General features: G+C 43.2%; 2 protein-coding genes across 2 annotated transcripts; both read left to right on the top strand.

Moving 5' to 3' along the window:
* The first annotated feature begins 14,363 nt into the window (after positions 1-14,363).
* Zbed6 (zinc finger BED-type containing 6) lies at positions 14,364-19,521 on the top strand. The gene has a single exon (XM_059281012.1). It carries the CDS (start codon positions 15,310-15,312, stop codon positions 18,250-18,252), a length of 2,943 nt encoding a protein of 980 aa, XP_059136995.1. The 5' UTR covers positions 14,364-15,309; the 3' UTR covers positions 18,253-19,521.
* A 220-nt stretch (positions 19,522-19,741) lies between these two features.
* On the top strand, positions 19,742-20,470 carry LOC131925633 (uncharacterized). The gene has a single exon (XM_059281014.1). It carries the CDS (start codon positions 20,003-20,005, stop codon positions 20,099-20,101), a length of 99 nt encoding a protein of 32 aa, XP_059136997.1. The 5' UTR covers positions 19,742-20,002; the 3' UTR covers positions 20,102-20,470.
* Positions 20,471-20,682: the final 212 nt, after the last annotated feature.

Here is a 20,682-nt window from a genome sequence, read left to right on the forward strand (position 1 = left end):
CTATGAATGTGTGGAGTGTGGCAAAACCTTGGAGTTCAAACCTCACCCAACAACAGCGAGAAGCCCTGTGAGAGCAGAGGATGTGTAAAGGCTTTCTTCCTCAGCTAATCCCGGACTCATCATCAAAGAATTCATACGGAGAGAACCGTTAGTGTAAGATGTGGGGAATACCTTTAGCAAGTGGTCAAACCACCTTAGACATCTCAGAATTCACATTAGGAAGGTTTAATGCAACCCCTGAGGAAAGTCAGTGGTCAGAGCATCACTTGGCCTTTAGCTACTCATACTGAAGGGCAGCTCCACCAGCAGCATTTCTGGGGAGAGGATGTGAAGAATTTGTCATCTCGACTCATGTTTGGAATGGACCTAGACTACAGTCTTTTGTTTTGTCTTGTTTTTTTTTTTTTGTTTTGTTTTGTTTTAGAAAGAGTCTCATATAGCCCAGACTGGCCTCAAACCCTTTATGTAGCTGAAGACGCCCTTGAACTCCTGATCATCCTGTCTCTACCTCCCAAATGCTGGCTTTGTTGGCAATGAGCCACTATACCCAGCTCATGGTCCATGCATCCCAGAGCACAGCTCAGTTTGGAGAGTGTATGGCCAGCATGCAGTGGGCTCTGGGTTTGATACTTAGCAGGACCTTGTAAGTGCTAAGCTTGGGCTCTGCCACTGAGCTGCCCTGTCTTTCTCCTTTTTGAAAAGATCTCAGATACATCATTTTGTAGCAGGAATCCTAATTGGTCTTTGACGGGAGCCATAAGCCTAAGTGACCCTTGACACACGTGTCGCCATATTTGGGCTTCTCTCCTCTTTTCCTAGATCTAGGCCTTGCTTAAGTCTCCATAGCACCAGAACCTCTTCTCACAGATACCAGAACCTCTTATCAGAAATCAGGTGACCATGCTGCAGTTAGGCAGTTAGGCAAGAATAGATAGATAATCCCCATAGCAACATTCCCTGCTGGCTGAACAACCCATGAGTAAACTCCCCTCCCTGTTTGCATCCCCCTTTGCCCCTGCCTATATATGCCTAAAGAGGACAATAAAATTTTGGAGCTTGATTAGACATCCTTCTTGCTCTCATTCTTTGTGCCCCTTGTCCCTCTCATTCGCCAGGTCCCTTCAGGTCCCATTGAAGACCCCACTGGCCAGGGCAGGTCTTAATAATAAAAACTTGGAGTCAGATATAGGGGTAAATGCTGAAAGATCAGAGAAACAAAAGAGCAAGCCATAACCACCTCTTCTTACCTCAGTAACTCCTCAGCCTGAAAAAGAAAGAGCTCCTGTCTCCTCCCGCCTTACATTCCTCTCTCCGCCCAGCCATATCAACCCCTGTCTCCACTTCCCTAGTGCTGAGATAAAAGGCATGAGATTCCAAGGGCTGGGACCAAAAGTGTGTGCCACCACTGCCTGGCTCTGTTTCTCTTTTAGACTGGATCAATCTTGTGTAGCCCAAGGTGGCCTTGAACTCACAGAGATCCATTTGCCTCTGCCTCCCGAGCGCTGGGATTAAAAATGTGCGCCACCATTGCCTGGCCTCTATGGCTAACTAGTGGTATAGCACCAAACTCTGATCTTCAGGCAAGCTTATCTGTTAGCTCACAAACAAAATATCACCACATCATTTCAGTGTAAACTAAAAAAGATATGCCTGAGGGGACCTAGGATGACTGTGGCTTATAATAAGTTTTGGTTTTGCCCAATCACTGGGCAAGCTTTAGTGAAACATTTCACTATTAGGATAAGAATTTGTACTGTATCAAGCTGATGAAAGAAAATGCTGGCCATACTTTCAGGAGGGGAGGCTAAAAATCTTTTTAGATTATGGATTAGCCTATAGAAAAATGTCTGCCATAAATCAAACAGTGAAGGGGAAGATGAATAGGAATCTCACACAACTTAAGTAAAACATAGCTCTCTGAACAGATGAAGATAGGTTTCTTCTGCATCCCAAAATCTAATCAATATTTATATGTATAATTCAGTTATTATTTGGCTTAAAAGGGCTTACTGGGAAATGTTATCATTTTTACTATTTTCGACAGAGAAAATATTTTACTGTTTAAAATAACCCTGGACTTTTGAATTATAACCTGTTTTTTCTTGTTGTTTGTTTGTTTGTTTGTTTGTTTTGATTTTTCAAGACAGGGCTTCTCTGTGTAGTGTTGGTGCCTGTCCTGGATCTCACTCTGTAGACCAGGCTGGCCTTGAACTCACAGAGATCCGCCTGGCTCTGCCTCCCAAGTGCTGGGATTAAAGGCGTGTGCCACTGCTGCTGCTGCTGCTGCTGCTGCTGCTGCCGCCGCCGCCGCCGCCACCACCACCCGGCTATAACCTGTTTTTATGTTTAAAAAAAAGAAAGAAAGAAAAAGAAAAAGATGCCTGAAGGTGTCTTGTAGATTCCTCAGGATTCTTACTGTAAACAACATTATCAGCAAACATTGAGCCCACCTTCCAATCTGTAGTCCTCCTGTTTCCTTTTCCTTTTCCCTCTAGCGAGACCTTCCAGGATGGCACTGAATTAAGAAGCTGAAAGAGGGTATAACTGCCGTGTTCTTGACAGCCAAGGAAACGCACAAAAATTAAAATTACTTTGTTCCAATGAACTTACAAGTAAAACCATCGCACCACTAGATTAAGATAGCCACTCAATGGTGACGATGGTGCACGCCTTTAATCCCAGCACTCAGGAGGCAGAGAGAGGCAGATGGATCTATGTGAGGTTGAGACTAGCCTGGGCTACAGAGCAAGTTCCAGGGTAACAGCCAAGGATACACCGAGAAACCTTGTCTTAGGAAAAAAAAAAAAAAAAAAAGAGCCAGGCGGTGGTGGCGCACGCCTTTAATCCCAGCACTCGGGAGGCAGAGCCAGGCGGATCTCTGTGAGTTCGAGGCCAGCCTGGGCTACCAAGTGAGTCCCAGGAAAGGCGCAAAGCTACACAGAGAAACCCTGTCTCGAAAAACCAAACCAAAAAAAAAAAGAAAAAGAAAGAAAGAAAGAAAGAGAAGAAAAGACAACCACTCAAATACTTGTGCAGTTCCAAACTATATGTCTCAGTGAGCTTCTATACAATTGCAATTTTTTCTAGTTTCGTCGTCGTTTCTTTTTTGTTTTTCTCAATGGTGGTTAAGTGAATAGAAATGGGACAGTGAAAGTGTAAAACCCTAAGAGAGTTGCCGTTCCTTTAGAATGGCTGTTCTAGTTGGAGGGTTCTGTGTGGATATTCCTTACCTAGTTCAGCAAATTTCCATCCCAAGTTATTTAGAGCTTTTATTGGGAATGGCGGTTATCATTCGGTAGCCTGTTGATAAGATGGGTTGCTTTGTCCAAGTTCTGAGTGTTGATCTGGGTTTATAGCTACAATAAATTCCAGTATATCATGATCATGATAAAGGGGGGAGGGAGCCACCTTTGGCTCCTCTGCCTCCCTTTGGCTCCTGTGTTCTTTGTTCTAAGTCATTCTGTTCTGCAGTCACATGGAGTCCTGGAACAAACAGCAGGTCTGATGGAGAAACACCTGGCGATAAGGGTGGAATCCACCCCTGGAGCCATGAGAGCCCTCTTACAGAGGACAAGGGCCTGCTGAGCAGTCCTGAGATAGTGATCAAGCAGATCATAGTCTGAAAAAGACTGAGGAGAGAGCTGATGTACCTCTGGCCCGGCTTTCCGCCCTCTCCTCCTACAGTCTGGGAGCTCATGTCTGTACCCAGAAGACAGAGCTGAGGATGCTGTTCCCCTTGTCTTCCCAGTATAGTGATGCTGACTCACATCCCCCTTGCCCATGACTTTTTTGCACTGGGCTTTGGGGCAAGTCACTGGACCTGATTTGTTGGGATCCTCAGAGCTGGGCTTCTGGTCTAGAACTTCAGACTTCAGTATCACGTGCCTCTGTGTGTTAGTATGTAGCAACGTCCACTTTCTTTTCTTTCATTTATTTATTTGTTTGTTTGTTTGTTTGTTTATATTTTTTTTGGAGACAGGGTCTCTCTACATAGCTCTGACTGTCTTGGAACTCACTAGATACTAGAACTCACAACATCGGCCTATCTCTGCCTCCCAAGCACTGGGATTAAAGGTGTGCACCACCATGCCCAGCTTTTAAAGTGAATATTCTTTTTTGCAGGGGGTGGGGAAAGGGGAGTGCTTGTTTGTTTCAAGACAAGGGTTTCTCTCTGTAGCCCTGGCAGCCCTGGAACTTGCTCTGTAGACCAGGTTGGCCTCAAATTCAGAGATCTGCCTGCCTCTGCCTCTCGATTTCGGAAATTAAAGGCTTTCGCTATCACTGCCTGGCAACATAACATAAATATTCTTGGGGTTTTTTTTGTTTTGTTTTGTTTTGTTTTGTTTTGTTTTTCGAGACAGGGTTTCTCTGTGTAGTTTTGGTGCCTGTCCTGGAACTCGTTCTGTAGACCAGGCTGGCATCAAACTCAGAGATCTGCCTGCCTCTGTCTCCTGAGTGCTGGGCTTAAAGGTGTGTGCCACTACCACCCAGCTCAACATGAATATGCTTAACGACAGCATGAAGCTTCGTTTTATGGCTGCAATGTTTTTTTAATTAAAAAAATTTTTTTTTGTATTTATGGTTGTTTTGCCTGCATGTATGTATGGTGCCCGTGGAGTTCAGAAAAGGGCATTGGGTCCTCTGGAACTGGAGTTACAGATGGCTGTGAGCCACCATGAACCCAGTGAATCTTCTAGAAGAGCAGCCAGTGATCTTAACTGCTAAGCCATCTCTCCAGCCTGGCTGTAATATTTAATATTTAGCCCTGGGAGTATTTATAGGCACTTAGGTACACCATGTTCTTGCATATTATTTTTGCCCATGTGTGACTACAGTTATAAAATAAACAACTCAATGTAGAATTGCTAGGTCAAAGTATACAGAGATTTTTAAAAACTAGTTTTCCTATAATGAAAGTAATGTATAGTAAAATGAAATTAGAACCCAAACCAAATGGTATATAATAAAATGTAAATATCCTCCTACCTCAGACATGACCCCTGTTCTCCTCAGTTAAGCAGTGGTAATATAAAGGGACTAAGACAATACTCTCCTGTCCTGACTCCATTTTGTGTCTGCTTAGACACTTCCCAGCCTTCTATGTCCCCACGCCAAGAATCATGTCTGCCTTGGCAACACATTTGGGATTTCCATGATTCTGACCATGGCCCAGATGCATTAACCAAAATAATTAATGTTTATACAAACTTAAACTAAAGAAGGTACAAGTCAAAATTTAATCGTCCCATGACGTTATGTCTGAAATAACTACTATGTTCTTTCAGAACAAATATTTCAAGGTTATTCTGACCATCATCTAACATTGATGTAATTGTGATTTCTCTGAATTTTGCCTTTAAAAATGTTCTATCCCAGCCGGGCGGTGGTGGCGCACGCCTTTAATCCCAGCACTCGGGAGGCAGAGCCAGGCGGATCTCTGTGAGTTCGAGGCCAGCCTGGGCTACAGAGTGAGTTCCAGGAAAGGCGCAAAGCTACACAGAGAAACCCTGTCTCAGAAAAAAAAAACCAACCAAACAAACAAACAAACAAACAAAAAAATGTTCTATCCCTGAGCTTCAGAACCAAGAAACTTTGAGGCATTAGCCTGATCCTGGTTGCTGGCCAAAATTTAAGAATTCTTATAGTCTTTGTTTGTTTGTTTTGTTTTTTCATGACAGGGTTTCTCTGTGTAGTTTTGGTGCCTGTCCTGGATCTCGCTCTGTAGAGTAGGCTGGCCTTGAACTCACAGAGATCCACCTGGCTCTGCCTCCCTAGTGCTAGGATTAAAGGTGTGCACCACCACCACCTGAAATAAGAATTCTTAGTCTTAACTGGCTTAATTAGCATGATAGTCTATCTTAGTCTCGTGTGGATTTATTACAGTAGATATTTTTTGGTTTTTGAGAAAGGGTCTCACTCTGTCTCCTTGGCTAGTATGGTTCTTACTATGTGAACCAGGCTGGCTTTATATTTGCGGTGATCCTCTGGCCTATACCTCATAATACTAGCATTACAATATTATAGTGTGTGCCACTACAGTTGACTGTTGATATTTTTATTTTTATTTATTTATTTTTTTTGAGACAGAGTTTCACTGTGTAGCCTGGCTGTCCTGGAACTCACTCTGTAAACCAGGCTGGCCTCGAACTCACATAGATCCGCCTGGCTCTGCCTCCCGAGTGCTGGGATTAAAGGCGTGCGCCACCACCGCCCGGCTATATTTGTATTTTTAAAGAGACATTTTGGCCCATATCTGTAATCTTTGACTTGAAAGATGGAGGCAGAAAGATCAGGAATTCAAAGGTCATTCTTGGCTACATGGTGAGTTAAAAGCTACCCTGAATTATTTGAGACGAGAGGAGGAAGAGGGAGAGGAGAGTTTCTGTGATTGAAAGGCAGTTAAACGGGCAGTGGTGGCGCACGCCTTTAATCCCAGCACTCAGGAGGCAGAGCCAGGCGGATCTCTGTGAGTTCCAGGCCAGCCTGGGCTACAGAGTTCCAGGACAGGCTCCAAAGCTACACAGAGAAACCCTGTCTTGACAAACAAAACAAAACAAAAGATCATTAAAAAAAAATGTAAAAGAAAGGCAGTTAAAGAAAGAAGAAGATGGAGAGGCAGGAGAACCAGTGATAATGGCAAAGTGGATGGTAAGCAAGGGTGTCTAGGCTTGCACTCGGCGGCAGCAATGGGAATGATGACAGAAATGTAGATTCAAGTCACGTGTGGTGGCATACACCTATAATCCCAGCATTTGAAAGACAGAGGCAGAAAGATAAAGAGTTCAAGGCCGGGTGGTGGTGGGCACGCCTTTAATCCCAGCACTCGGAAGGCAGAGGCAGGAGGATCTCTGTGAGTTCGAGGCCAGCCTGGGCTACAGAGTGAGTTCCAGGAAAGGCGCAAAGCTACACAGAGAAACCCTGTCTGGAAAAAAAAAAAAAAAAACAAAAAACAACAACAACAAAATAAAACACTTAAAACTTGACTTTTGGGGTTGGGGATATAGCTCAGTGGTAGAGTGCTTGCCTAGCAAACAAAAGGCCCTGGGTTCGGTCCTCAGCTCCGGAAAATTAAAAAAAAAAAAAAAAAAAAAAAAAAAAAAGTTCAAGACCAGCCTCTGCTACATGGTAAGTTCAAGGCTAAGCTACAGGAAACTCTGTCTCATGGATTTAAAACAAGTTAATTCATGACTCATTAAGCTAGGAATGTAGGTATGTAACTCCATGATGCAGTGCTTGTCTAGAGTATGTGAGGCCTTGGGTTTGATGATGCACAGAAAAAGTATGTATTTCGGGGATAAAGTGAGTAGGATGTCCTATATGAATAAAGTCCTTAATACTGCCCAGTTTTCTGGCCTCAGTAGTTGAATGGATGGTAGATAACACCATTCACTAAGACCAACACTCCAGAAGAGATGTTAAACACTTGTTCTAGTCAGTGTTCTCTTGCTTGTGACAAGACAATGACCAAGGCAACTCTTATGAAAGAAAGTATTTAATTGGAGACTTGTTTATAGTTTCAGAGGCTTAGTCCACTCCATTACACCATGGCAGGGAGCATGGCGGCAGGTAGGTGTGCTGCTGGAGAAGGAGCTGAGAGCTACATCCTAATTCACAAGCAGAGAGAGGGAGAGGGAGATATGCTTGGCCTGGTGTGGGCTTTTGAAAGCTCAAATCCTGTCGGGTGGTGGTGGCACACGCCTTTAATCCCAGTACTCAGGAGGCAGAGGCAGGTGGATCTCTATGACTTCGAGGCCAGCCTGGTCTACAAAGCGAGTTCCAGGAAAGGCGCAAAGCTACACAGAGAAACTCCGTCTCAAAAAACCAGAAAAAAAAAAGAAAGAAAGAAAGAAAGAAAAAGTAAAAGAAAGAAAGTTCAAATCCTGTTCCTAGTGACACACTTCGTCCAACTCCTTCTAATCCTCTCAAATAGTGCCACTCCCTGGTGACTAAGCATTCAAATATAGAGCCCAAGAGGCTTATAGCCATACCATAATACAAAAATGCATTCTGTCTAAGTTCAAAAGTCCCCATAGTCTATCACGGCCTCAACACTGTTTAAAAGTCCAAAGTTCAAAATCTCTTGTGAGATTTGTGGCAATCTCTTAAAGTGTAATCCCTGTAAAATCAAAATAAAAAAGCAGATCGCATACTTCCAACATACAATGCACTATATACGTGGGGAAAGGAACATAGGGAGGAAGTAATGGACCAAAGCAAGACCAAAACCCAGCAAGGTAGACTCCAAATTCTGCATCTCTATGTCTGATGTCAAAGTGCTCTTCAGATGTCCAACCCGTTCAGCGTTGTTAGTTAAAACACACTTTTTTTTTTTTTCCTGTTGGGTTGCTTCCGTACCTGGTCTGCAGCTTTTCTTGGCAGTTAACCCAGAACTCTGGCATCTCCAACACCTTGGGGACTCCAACGTAATCTCTTTACAGTTTCACACAAGGGCATCTCTAGGCCTCCTTACAGGGACTCTCGGCCTTATCAGCTTCCCTTAGCCCCGAGGGAGATTCCACAACCCCTTTCTTATTTATTATCTTCGACTCTAAAGCCAGAACCACCTTGCCACAACTGGTAATTCTGCTGATTGCTCGGGCTGGAATTTGCCCCCCCTGGGTTCAATTACAATTGTATCAACTTTCTATTGTGGATGGTTTCCTTCACTGCTTAAACTTTTCTTTAATTCCTTTACAGAAATTGGAAGGTAGAGATTGCAAATCAGTTCATAAAGTGAGTTTTTTGAAGGAGCTTCCAAATTTAGAAGTTTGGCTTTTTTCACTAGAAATCTGAATTCTGGGCTGCTGAGGAGATAGCTTTGTGAGTCATGGCTGACCACAGGATCATGAGGACTTCAGCTTGATTCCTAAAACCCACGTGAAAAATCGGGCGTGGTGTGGGTTTGTAATCTCAGCACTAGGGAGGCTGAGGCCCTGGGGCTTGCCGGCCCGCCTAGTCTACTTGGTGAGTTCCTGGACAGATGGTGGGAGGAACAATGGCAGCTGAGGGCGGCACCTGAAATAGGCTTTTACCTTCCACAAACCCACATCTGTGCCCACAGACACACACAAATCCGAATCTCTGGTGAGTGCTTCCGCCCACTCTTTCTTTTTCTCCTGCTCTCTTTAAAAATCTCAGAAGACATGCCAATACTTGGCCTGCATTCCATTCCTTCTTGGTACAAAGAGGCTGGAGTTAAGGGTAATAACAGCTGGCCCTTTCACTAAAGCATGCTTGAGTTACAGTCTTACCATATACATACATACATCTGGATTGTGTAAAAATGTAGTTTGTAGCTTCAGTCTAAACCACAACTTGATGCTTGGTGTATATTTCCTGATAGATATTATTTGTTATTGATATTTATCGTATCTTTAGAAAAACTCTAAACTTTCAGATGGACAGGAAAATGCCCTATTTTCAAATTCTCCAATGCCTACCTAGCACAGTCATCTAAATACAGGTGAAGGCCGGCTGTACAAGCCTATAAGCCCTGCATTGGGAAGCTGAGGGAGAACAACTAGTTCAAGTCCAGTGAGACTCTGTCTCAAAATACAGTAACAGAAAACAAACAAACCAACCTGTGACAAAAAAATAAAACAAAGTGAACTTCCAGGAGCACCCTGAGCGTCCCTGCGCTGGCTTATCTGTCATTACAACTTAAAGTTGCTGTGGATTATGCTCATTGTTAATAATAAAGCTGATTGGCTGATAGCTGGGCAGGAAGAGATTGAGTGTGAGAGTCAGACTAGGAGAATTCTGGGAAGAGGAAGGGTGGAGTCAGAGAATTGAGGGAAAACACAGAGAAGCAAAGAACGTCTTACTGGGAAAATATACCAAGCCATGTGGCTAAACATAGATAAGAATTATGGGTTAATTTAAATGTAAGAGATAGCTAGTAACAAGCCTAAGTTATCAGCTGGTCATTTATAACTGATATAAGCCTCTGTGTGGTAATTTAGAAAGCAGCTGCTGGGTATTTGGGAACAAACAGTGGTGAGGGAAAACTTCTGATTACATAAATTTGTTTTTCCAGATAAAGTTTCTCTGTGTAGCCTTGGCTATCCTAGAATTTGTTCTGTAGACTAGGATGGCCTCAACTCAGAGATCTCCCACCTTTGCCTCCTCAGTGCTGGGATTAAAGGGATGTGCCACTGCCTCCTGAGTACTATACTGGAATTACAGGTGTATATTACCATACCAGGCCCAGAGGTCATATCTTTTTTTCAAAATATATTTATCAGCCGGGTACAGCATATGCTTTTAATCCCAGCACTCAGGAGGCACAGTCAGTCAGATCTCTGTGAGTTTGAGGCCAGCCTGGTCTACAGAGGGAGATCCAGGACAGGCACCAAAACTACACAGAGAAAACCTGTCTCGAAAAAAAAAAAACAAAAAAAAAAGTCTGTGTGTGTGTGTGTGTGTGTGTGTGTGTGTGTGTGTGTAGGACAGAGAACAACTTTTGGGGTCAATCCTAGCCTTTCATTTTTTTTTTTAAGACTTTTTAAGTTTTTTGGCCTCTCTGTAGTGGTACACCTTTAACGGTGGTGTGCCTTTAATCTCAGCACTTAGGAGGCAGAGGCAGGCAGATCTCTGAGTTTGAGGCCAGCCTGGTCTACAGAGTAAGTCCCAGGACAGCCAGGGCTACATGGAGAAACCCTGTCTCAAAAAAACAAACAAGCCGGGCGGTGGTGGCGCACGCCTTTAATCCCAGCACTCGGGAGGCAGAGCCAGGCGGATCTCTGTGAGTTCGAGGCCAGCCTGGGCTACCAAGTGAGTTCCAGGAAAAGGCGCAAAGCTACAGAGAAACCCTGTCTCGAAAAAAAAAACAAACAAACAAACAAACAAACAAACAAACAAACAAAGAAAAAAAGAAAGAAAGAAAGAAAAAGAAAAAGCTTTCTTTTTGGGGGGATGGGGGGTGGGAGAGCTGGAGCAATGACTCAGAATCCCTGGCTGCTCTTCTAGAGGACCTAAATTCAGTCCCCAGCCCCCACAGGACAGCTCACATTCATCTACCATCTGTAATTCCAGTCCTAGGGCATGATACCCCTTTCTGACCTCTGAGGACACTACATGCACATGGTGCCCAGCCACACATGCAGACAAAACAGCCACCCACACAAAATAGCAAAATAAAATACTGTCTATTTTATTTTAAATTACGCGTAGATATGTGGGGTGAGTATGTACAAGTATGAGTGCAAGTGCTGCCCGATGGAGGAGAAGAAGGTGTCAGAGTCCCTGGACTGTTGGATGGTGGTGAACCATCAGCACGGATGCTGGGAATCGAACTTGGGACTTGTAGAAGGGGAATATTTACTCTTCACTGTTGAGCCATCTCTTCAGCCTCCCATGTACAATTTTAAAAGGTGTATTGCATTATCACTAATAGCTCTACCTGTGTGATACTTACATAAAACTGTGTATAAAAAGTTAGGATATATGCTAAATTAGTAGGAGATTCTTTCCCAGAAACTAGATTAGTACTTAGTACTTAGGTGTTTGTTTTTGACGACACTTTCAATAGAGAAAGTACGGGATAATGTGAATAATGAAAGAGAGGAAATTGCTTGAATTTTTTCCTTTTTGGCCCCAACTTTAATTAAAAAATCCTCCCTCTCTCCGGCTTTTCCTAAACTTCCTGATGCTCCCCAACCTGGGAATTGAACTCAGAACCCTGGCTCCCCTCACAATTTTCTTTTCTTTTCTTTCTTTCTTTTTTTTTTTTCTTTTTTTTTTTTTTTTTTTTTTTGCTATTATTGAGTGTTCCTGTGTTCCTGCCACAGTATACCTTCAAAGGTCAGAGGACAACTTTATGGATTCGGGGATCTGACGCCACCAGGCTTCCATGGAAAGTGCTTTACAGACAGTGCTACCTTAGAACTTTCTTTTTTTTTCTTTCTTTCTTTCTCTGTGTTGTTTTGGTGCCTGTCCTGGAACTCACTCTGTAGACCAGGCTGGCCTCAAACTCACAGAGATCCACCTGGTTCAACCTCCCGATTGCTGGGATTAAAGGTGTGTGCCACCACCGCCCGGCAGAACTTTCTTATCAAGAGGAATTATTTTTCAAACACACATTCGTTTTAAGAAAGAAAAGCAACTAGCCAGTCATGATAGCAGATGCCTGTGGTCCTAGATCTGAAGAGGCAGAGGCAGGATTGCTACGGATTAGAGGCCAGCATGCTCTACAGAGCAAGCTCTGTCTCAAAAGACACAAACAAACAAACAGATAAATGTAAATAAAGGAAACCCTCCTGAACAAAACTTCCTGTCTGCGCTGGGCTGTGGTGACTGCGCCTTTAATCCCAGCACTCAGGAGATGGATCTCTGTGAGTTCAAGGCCAGCCTTATCTACAGAGCAAGTTCCAGGTCAGGCACCAAAACTACACAGAGAAACCCTGTCTCGAAAAACCAAAAACCAGAAAAAACAAAAAACCAACAACAAAAAAACCAAAAAGCTTCCTGTCTGCAAGTCCTTCAACTTTGCATGAGAAAAGTAGTTTCTTTAATGGAAGTGCGGTGCACCAAAAGTTGAGCCCTGACGCTATCACCAAGCCATTAAACTATGTATTTATACATCCTCAACCCTACAGTATGTTTTTGTTGTTGTTATTTTGTTTTTGTGAGAAAGGGTCTCTCTAAATAGTCCTGGTTATACTGGAGCTCACGATGTGGACCACAGTGGACTTGAACTCACAGACATCTGCCTGCCTCTGCCACACCTAGTTTGTTTTCCACACCTGGCTTGTTTTAATGGGTGATGGGATTATAAAACTACTAGAGGGCCGGGCGGTGGTGGCGCACGCCTTTAATCCCAGCACTTGGGAGGCAGAGGCAGGTGGATCTCTATGAGTTTGAGGCCAGCCTGGTCTACAGAGTGAGATCCAGGAAAGGCGCAAAGCTACACAGAGAAACCCTGTCTCAAAAAACCAAAAATCTACTAGATGATCGAATTGTAAACACCGCGCTGCCCTAGAGCAGGTTTATTTATTTAGTTTTTGGGTCTTTCTTTCCTTCCTTCCTTCCTTCCTTCCTTCCTTCCTTCCTTCCTTCCTTTTTCTCTTCCTCCTCTTCTTCTTTTGGACTTTTGAGGCAGGGTCTCTCCCTCTCTCTCTCTGTGTGTGGAGCCCTGGCTGTCCTGGAACTCGCGCTGTAGACCAGGCTGGCCTCGAACTTACAGAGATTCGCCTGCCCCTGCCTCCCCAGGCGTGTGCCACAACCGCCGGGTTTAGCGCTGATTTTTAATTAAATTTATATCAACTTTGGACGACTTACTCATTATACAAACTTTGGTTAAAAACAGGTTTCCTGCTTATCTCCTGTGAACTGACAACAAAACTTTCGTGAAAAGTTATTTTCTGAGAGACATCCCGGTCCAGAGAAAGAACGTCACGTCCCCGCGCCTCCGTGGCACGTGACCCTATGACCCAAGAAGCCATCTTAAGGCTCGCCTCATAGAGGAAACTACAACTCCCAGAATGCCTGCGCTTGCGTCGTGCTGGCACTTTTACTGGCCCAGCCTTAGAGCCCAGCCTGTAGCCGGGCGCCATCTTTGACGCTGGCAGTCTTGGGTTTCTGCTTGTTCTGCTGCTGTGAGGACGGCGGGCGACCGCGGCTAAGGAAAGAGAAAGACGTGGCAGCACGCGGGAATCCCTGACAGTGTCATCGGTTCGGTAAAGTTTCTGTTCTCTGGTAACTAGACCCGTTTTTTGATTCCCGGGTGACTTGGGGCCTGGGAGGGAGGAGAGGGCGAGGGGAGTGGCAGCGGCCTCCCCTCGCCCGAGTTTCGGCCTAGCCCGGGAAGTCCGAGCTGGGCCCATCGGCGCGGCAGCTCCCGGGACTCCCGCCCGCGGCCGTGGCCGGCCGGGCTCCTAGCCAGACTCCAGCTCACTTTCCCACCCTCCCCGCCCCCACCCGCTCCGCCCCACCCCCCACGGCGCCTGCTCCCTTGCCAACCTCTTCCCCTCCCCCCCATATCCGGTGTTCCGGAACCGGGATTCCCGGGTAGCCCCTGGAGAGCGACTGTTTCGGACCCCCGGAGGAAAAACAGACGCTAGGTTGCTTTCTTTCCAGAATCCGTCTCTTTAGTTAGCCGACCCTCCCTCCCTAAATCGGAACGAGTGCCTGGACCCGAGTTTACCTACTCTCATTCCTCTCTAGGGTCCTACTACTTGGGGAGATTTTTCTCCTGTTCCACTTACGTAGTCGAATTCTGGTGTCCTATACCCACTCCCCACCCTGATTCCTCTCCCACTCCAGCCCTCATCCTCGGAGTCAAGAGCTACAGGGACTCTTCGTTCTTGTAGGATTGGTGAGACCGTAATGAAGAACACCCCTTAGATGCCCATAATCGGTGCGGATCCCTATGGGGAAGGCGCGTTCTGTTGACATCTACCAGGCTTTGGTTGTGAACTCTGAGGCGGCGGCTGTGGAGCTAGTGATAGCCATGCTTTCGTAGGGTAAACGTGTTGGTGTTGGGGGCAGGGGAGGGAATCCACGGAAGAGGAAAGCTCATTTCACTTTGGTTGCTCATAGAATGTCAACTTGTGAACTCTTAACAGGCTGTAACGCTTTGCTTTCAGTCTAAAAGTATGTACTCGTGAGAGAAACCGTAAATGAAAAATACAGCTTGTTACCTTGTTTTAAAGTTTTATTTCCAGATAATTTTTTTTCAGCCACCTACATTTTTCAAAATGTCAGAACAGAAAGGGCACAACTAGAGTTTACTGCTAATGACCAGTATGTGGAATCTGATTTAGCTTTCCAGAATTGACTTTTTTGGGTTGTATTGGCAAATCACAGTCCTAAATGATGACTGTTGAATGATATTTAAGTGAAATTTCCTGAAAATAATCCTCAAATTAAGGGAAAGTCAATGTTGTCATGTGGATTCATTAAAAGTACACGTTGTAAGAACTGAAGGCATTTCCAGCAGATGAAGTTCTTGATACAGCAGCATTAGTATGAACCTTGGATTTGGAAGACCTGACTTTTAGCTGCTCTAGATTCCATGACTGTGGGAAAATGGGCCTCAGTTCTTTTTTCTATAACATGAGGACACTGGACTGTTTGAATTCAGAAAGTTAAAAGGACTCCTGACGCCCTGCAAGACAGAGTTTGGGAATGTCCTCCACTGCTGTTATTTTTCCTCCAAAAATAACCTGGCTGGGAAGTCATTGGGTGAAAGTGAATTTGACGCCCATAGGAACTGGAGGAAAGGTAATACAAGGGAGAGGGACCGCTGTATTTCTGCCGGAGTGGTAAACCCACCGGAAGATTCTGCTACGGATTTTGGAGACCAAGAGAATGAGTGTATGTACTTTGAGTGTACCAGTTTCCTCGATTTCTCCTGGCCGAAGATGCAGGACTTTCAGTGATGCTGGGATTCTGGGATGTGTTTCCATTAATTCAAATGCAGAAGAAGATGATGTGGTAGAGGGAAAGATGGTGGCAGAAGGAGTGAACAAAGAGACAAAATTACCTGCTAAAAAGAAAAGAAAGAAGGGTTTGCGAATTAAGGGGAAACGGCGCCGAAAGAAACTGATCCTTGCCAAGAAGTTTAGTAAGGATTTGGGGTCTGGAAGACCTGTTGCGGATGCCCCTGCTTTGTTAGCGTCCAGTGCCCCTGAGCAAGATGAAGAAAGTCTCTTTGAGAGCAATATAGACAAGCAAATCTATCTCCCCAGTACCAGAGCCAAGACCTCCATCGTATGGCACTTCTTTCATGTTGACCCCCAGTATACCTGGAGAGCTATTTGTAACCTGTGTGAAAAGAGTGTCAGCCGGGGCAAGCCAGGCAGCCATCTGGGTACATCTACTCTTCAGCGACATCTCCAGGCAAGGCATTCTCCTCACTGGACCAGGGCCAACAAGTTTGGAGTCACTAATGGGGAGGAGGACTTTACCTTGGATTTGTCTTTATCTCCTTCTTCTCCTGAGAGCAATGGAAGCTTTGAGTATATTCCTACAGATTCATTAGATGAAAACAGAATGGGTAAGAAACGTGATAAATCAGCCTCTGATGCCCTGAGGGCAAAAAGAGGGCGATTTCTCATCAAAAGCAACATTGTCAAGCATGCCTTAATTCCTGGAACCAGAGCCAAGACATCTGCAGTTTGGAATTTTTTTTATACTGATCCTCAGCACGTCTCAAGAGCTGTGTGTAACATATGTAAAAGAAGCGTGAGCCGGGGTAGGCCAGGTTCCCACTTAGGAACGTCCACACTTCAACGGCACCTTCAGGCCACACATCCCATCCACTGGGCTGTTGCCAACAAAGACAGTGGTGCTATTGGAAATGGATTGGATGAGACTGAGACTGAGAGCAGTGATCTCTTGAATGATACTTTGCATGGAGAAAAGTCATCAGGCAGCCAAGATTTAACAGCTGAGGACCTTAGTGACTCTGATACTGATGAACCTCCTGTTTTAGAGGTTGAACCTAGATCTGAGAGTCCTGTTCCTGTTGCAGAGCAAGCCAATCCGGTGCATGAACAAGAGAGAGAAACACCACCACATTGTGAGAATTCAGCCTCCAGTCAGATAAGTCAGGCGCTTATTCAGATGATTGTGGAAGATATGCATCCTTACAACTATTTCTCAACCCCAGCTTTTCAGCGCTTTCTACAGATTGTTGCTCCTGACTATAGATTGCCATCAGAGACTTATTTTTTCACCAAAGCTGTACCTCAGTTATATGATTCTGTTAGAGAAAAAATTTTCTTAACTTTAGAGAATGTTCAAAGCCAAAAGATCCACCTGACTGTTGACATATGGACCCATGACCCTTCCACAGACTACTTCATTGTGACTGTACACTGGGTCTCTTTGGAAACTGCATCTTCCCCCAGTAGTGGTGGGACCCCTAATTTTAGAAAGTGGGCAGTACTTTGTGTTACAGGCCTAGCCAAAGACTGTTTGATAACTAACATTTTACAAGAATTAAATGACCAGATTGGTCTGTGGCTTTCTCCTAATTTTCTTACCCCTAGCTTCATTGTTTCTGACAACTCCTCTAATGTGGTACATGCAATCAAAGGAGGTGGTTTTACCCATGTGCCATGCTTCCTGCACTGTTTAAATATAGTGATTCAGGACTTCTTCTGTGAGCACAAAAGCATTGAAAATATGTTAGTGGCTGCTAGAAAAACCTGCCATCATTTTAGCCATTCAGTCAAAGCCCGCCAGATACTACAAGAGTTCCAGAACGATCACCAGCTTCCGTGGAAGAATCTGAAGCAGGATGAAAGTGGCCACTGGATTTCTACCTTTTACATGTTAAAATGGCTTCTAGAGCATTGCTACTCTGTTCACCACAGTCTGGGTCGAGCCAGTGGAGTTGTGCTCACTTCACTCCAGTGGACTCTAATGACACACGTCTGTGACATTCTGAAGCCATTTGAGGAGGCCACCCAGAAAGTGAGTGTAAAGACCACGGGATTGAATCAGGTGCTGCCCCTAATCCATCATCTCCTCTTTTCCCTGCAGAGACTCAGAGAAGATTTTCAAGTCAGAGGTATTACTCAGGCCCTTAATCTGGTAGACAGTTTATCTTTGAAACTTGAAACTGATGCCCTACTAAGTGCCATGCTCAAATCCAAGCATTGTATCTTGGCTACTTTGTTAGATCCTTGTTTTAAGAACAGTTTGGAAGACTTTTTTCCTCAAGGTGCTGATTTAGAGACTTATAAACAGATCCTTGCAGAAGAGGTTTGTAATTATATGGAATCGTCGCCTGGGGCCTGCCAAATTGCAACCTCGGAAGCATCTGGCCCTTTAGTTAGATTAGGAACTGATTCATTTACTTCTATAAAAGAAGGCACCTCCAATTCAGGTTCTATGGATAGCTCAGCCGCAGACAGTGTTGCTATTGGAAGCAGAAGCTTCCTGTTCCCCTCTGCTGTAGCAGTAGTGGATGAGTACTTCAAAGAGAAGTATTCAGAGCTCTCAGGAGGTGATGACCCTTTGGTTTACTGGCAGAGGAAGGTGAGCATATGGCCAGCTTTGACCCAAGTTGCCATTCAGTATCTGAGTTGCCCCATGTGTAGTTGGCAATCGGAGTGCATGTTTACCACAAACAGCCGCTTTCATCCAAAGCAGATCATGAACATGGACTTTGATAATGTAGAACAGCTGATATTTCTGAAAATGAACTTGGAGAATGTTAACTATGACTATTCTACATTGATTCTGAGCTGGGACCCTGAAAATAAGGCTGTTCAGAACAATGAAAAAGAAATATTACCTTAACTTCTTTTTCCTTTTTCTACTTAAACTGGGCAGCTTTTGCTATATTACTATATCTTATTGCTATTGTTATTATATGTAGTCATACTATTTATTCTTTAAAAAAAATAGCTGGGTGTGGTCACGGGTGCCTGTAGTCCTGGCTATTTGAGATGGTGAGGCTGGATTATAACTTTAGCACATGAATTTGAGACCAGCCGGGGCAGCAATTAAGATCCTGTCTTACAAAAATGCAAAACCCGGGGAAATCCAAAAGTACAAGAAAGCTGAAAACTCCGCAGAGGCCATATGCTGATGATGAAGAAGAAATGAAGGTTAACTTAGAAGATTCACAGTTGTCACTCAGTGTAGCTAACATCGATCAAAGTGTCCTATCAGTTGAGGGAGAAAAGAGTGAATGAGAAAAGGCAGTGCAGCTTTGAAGGGCTTAGGTATTTCTGGTTGGTCGATTGAACTGGTCATTGATTTGAGTAAAAATTTCTTCCAACATGGAAGGTTTGATTACTCGGAAATCAGTGATTTGTGTAAGTATTGTGATTCAGGACTTCTGTAAGCACAAAGGCATTTAGAATGTGTTAGTGGTTGCACTAACATATTCTTTCCCTTCCCTATTTTTTAATTTCTTTAAAACCCCTGACACAATTTGACAGAATGAAAACCCACAAATTGTTTCATATTTGGAAGTTCATAATTACCTTATACTGGTCTGTTTATAATGTCAAATGACTGGGTATGATAAAATTGCCCTTTATAGTTAGGATTAAGTCTGTATAAAAGGAGAACATTAAAAAACAACTAGAAAAGAATGACTGCTAGTCTTTTATAATACAGTACAAAAACAAGGATTATATAGGTAACCTATTAGTAAACATTAAACATTTGTAAAACCAAAAATATTGAGTAGGATTTAGAATACAAGCCTCATGAATATGGCAAACCCAGTATGAGTTTCCCAGAGAATATTTCTGTAGTTTGTTCATTTTTTTTTTTTTTTAAGGATACTTTATGGTCCATAGCATGGTATTCCTAACTATGACGTTTGGGCCCCTGTATTAACTGAAATAAGCAGTTATATTTTATTGTTTGGCATTGTTGTTGAAATGAGTAAACTGATCTCAGTGGCCCTTTCAGGTTCCTTTCCACTCTGAGAGTCTGTTTCTATGACTGAGTGGGAGGCCAGAAAATAATGACTTTTATTAAGTCTATTAGACGTTTCAGACTGAATAACTAATGTAAGATCCCAATTTTTCCTTTTTTTCATTTTAGATTTGGGGATATTCCCTGCCCAAAAAATTCCTGGAAAATTGACTAGTATTAAGTGTGAGTAAAAGGTGTCCACTTTTTTTTAAAGTCTTGATTTTAGTTTTGTCTTGGATAGTGCTTGGCAAGATTTAGCATAGAAAGTATGTAGTATTTATTACATAAGAATCAAAATGGCTTTGTTACTGGGCTGGTTTTGAAACTCATTTCTGTGTATCGAAATAGCTTTTTTTTTTTTTTTTTTTTTTAAATTCTTAAATGGTAAATGTACCATTCATTGTGAAGTGAAATTTCATCTCCCCCAAATTTACCCTTTTACCAACTGGAGTGAAGTCCTTAGCTATAACCATCAATAGTAAAGAATTGGAACTAGTGTAACAAGCCTTTGCAGGGCCAGCATTGAATGCCATGCCAGTGATGTTTGTGTTGATATAAAGGAGGAAAAATAGCTTCCTTTAGCGTCTCTGTGTTTCTTCGCCCGAGCTGGTTGGGAATGGCTATAATGCTGCTCTGCCTTCTTCAGCTCGCTGCCCCACTCTGTAGTTACTCTGTAACGATACGCTTCTACCTTTTTTGGTTAAACACCCCCTGATAACGATTGTTATACATACCATAGACATTGACATATATATCACTGTATCCATATACATGGATTTCTTTTCATCTTGATTTTGTGGCTGGGTAAAATTCAGTAACGTTAACTTCATGGTACTTTGGTATAAGAGTTAATTAAGTTCACTATTTTTATAATGAACCCAAATCTGGAGGCTTTTATATTATATTTTAAAAGGATAATTACCCAAATGTTTTATTTCTATACATTTGTGTGTGTGTATAAGTATATATGTATATGCATATTATATACATAAAACACTTTATATTTCTACATACAGTATGCTTTTATTATACAGATAATAAAGATGGGGGAAGGTTTCTGTTTTTTTTTCTTAATAGGTGAAGAAATCTTGAAGACCAGAAATTGGATCTTATTGAATTTTGGTGGTGTTTTTTTGTTTTTGCTTTTTGTTTTTTCATTTTTTTCAATTTTTTTTCATCTTTTTACTTTTTTAATTATATTGCTCAGCTATGGAAGATGGATTCTTTTTTTTTCATTTTTTTTTAATTCTTTGAATCTCAAGTTCATCTTTAAGTGAACTTTTTTGTTTGTTTTTG

Source organism: Peromyscus eremicus, chromosome 15 (assembly GCF_949786415.1).
Source record: "Peromyscus eremicus chromosome 15, PerEre_H2_v1, whole genome shotgun sequence".
NCBI lineage: Eukaryota > Metazoa > Chordata > Mammalia > Rodentia > Cricetidae > Peromyscus > Peromyscus eremicus.

What these genes read in the sequence shown, in the direction of transcription:
- LOC131925633 (XM_059281014.1), top strand. Translation starts at nt 20,003, where the DNA reads ATGGCTATAATGCTGCTCTGCCTTCTTCAGCTCGCTGCCCCACTCTGT.
- Zbed6 (XM_059281012.1), top strand. Translation starts at nt 15,310, where the DNA reads ATGAGTGTATGTACTTTGAGTGTACCAGTTTCCTCGATTTCTCCTGGC.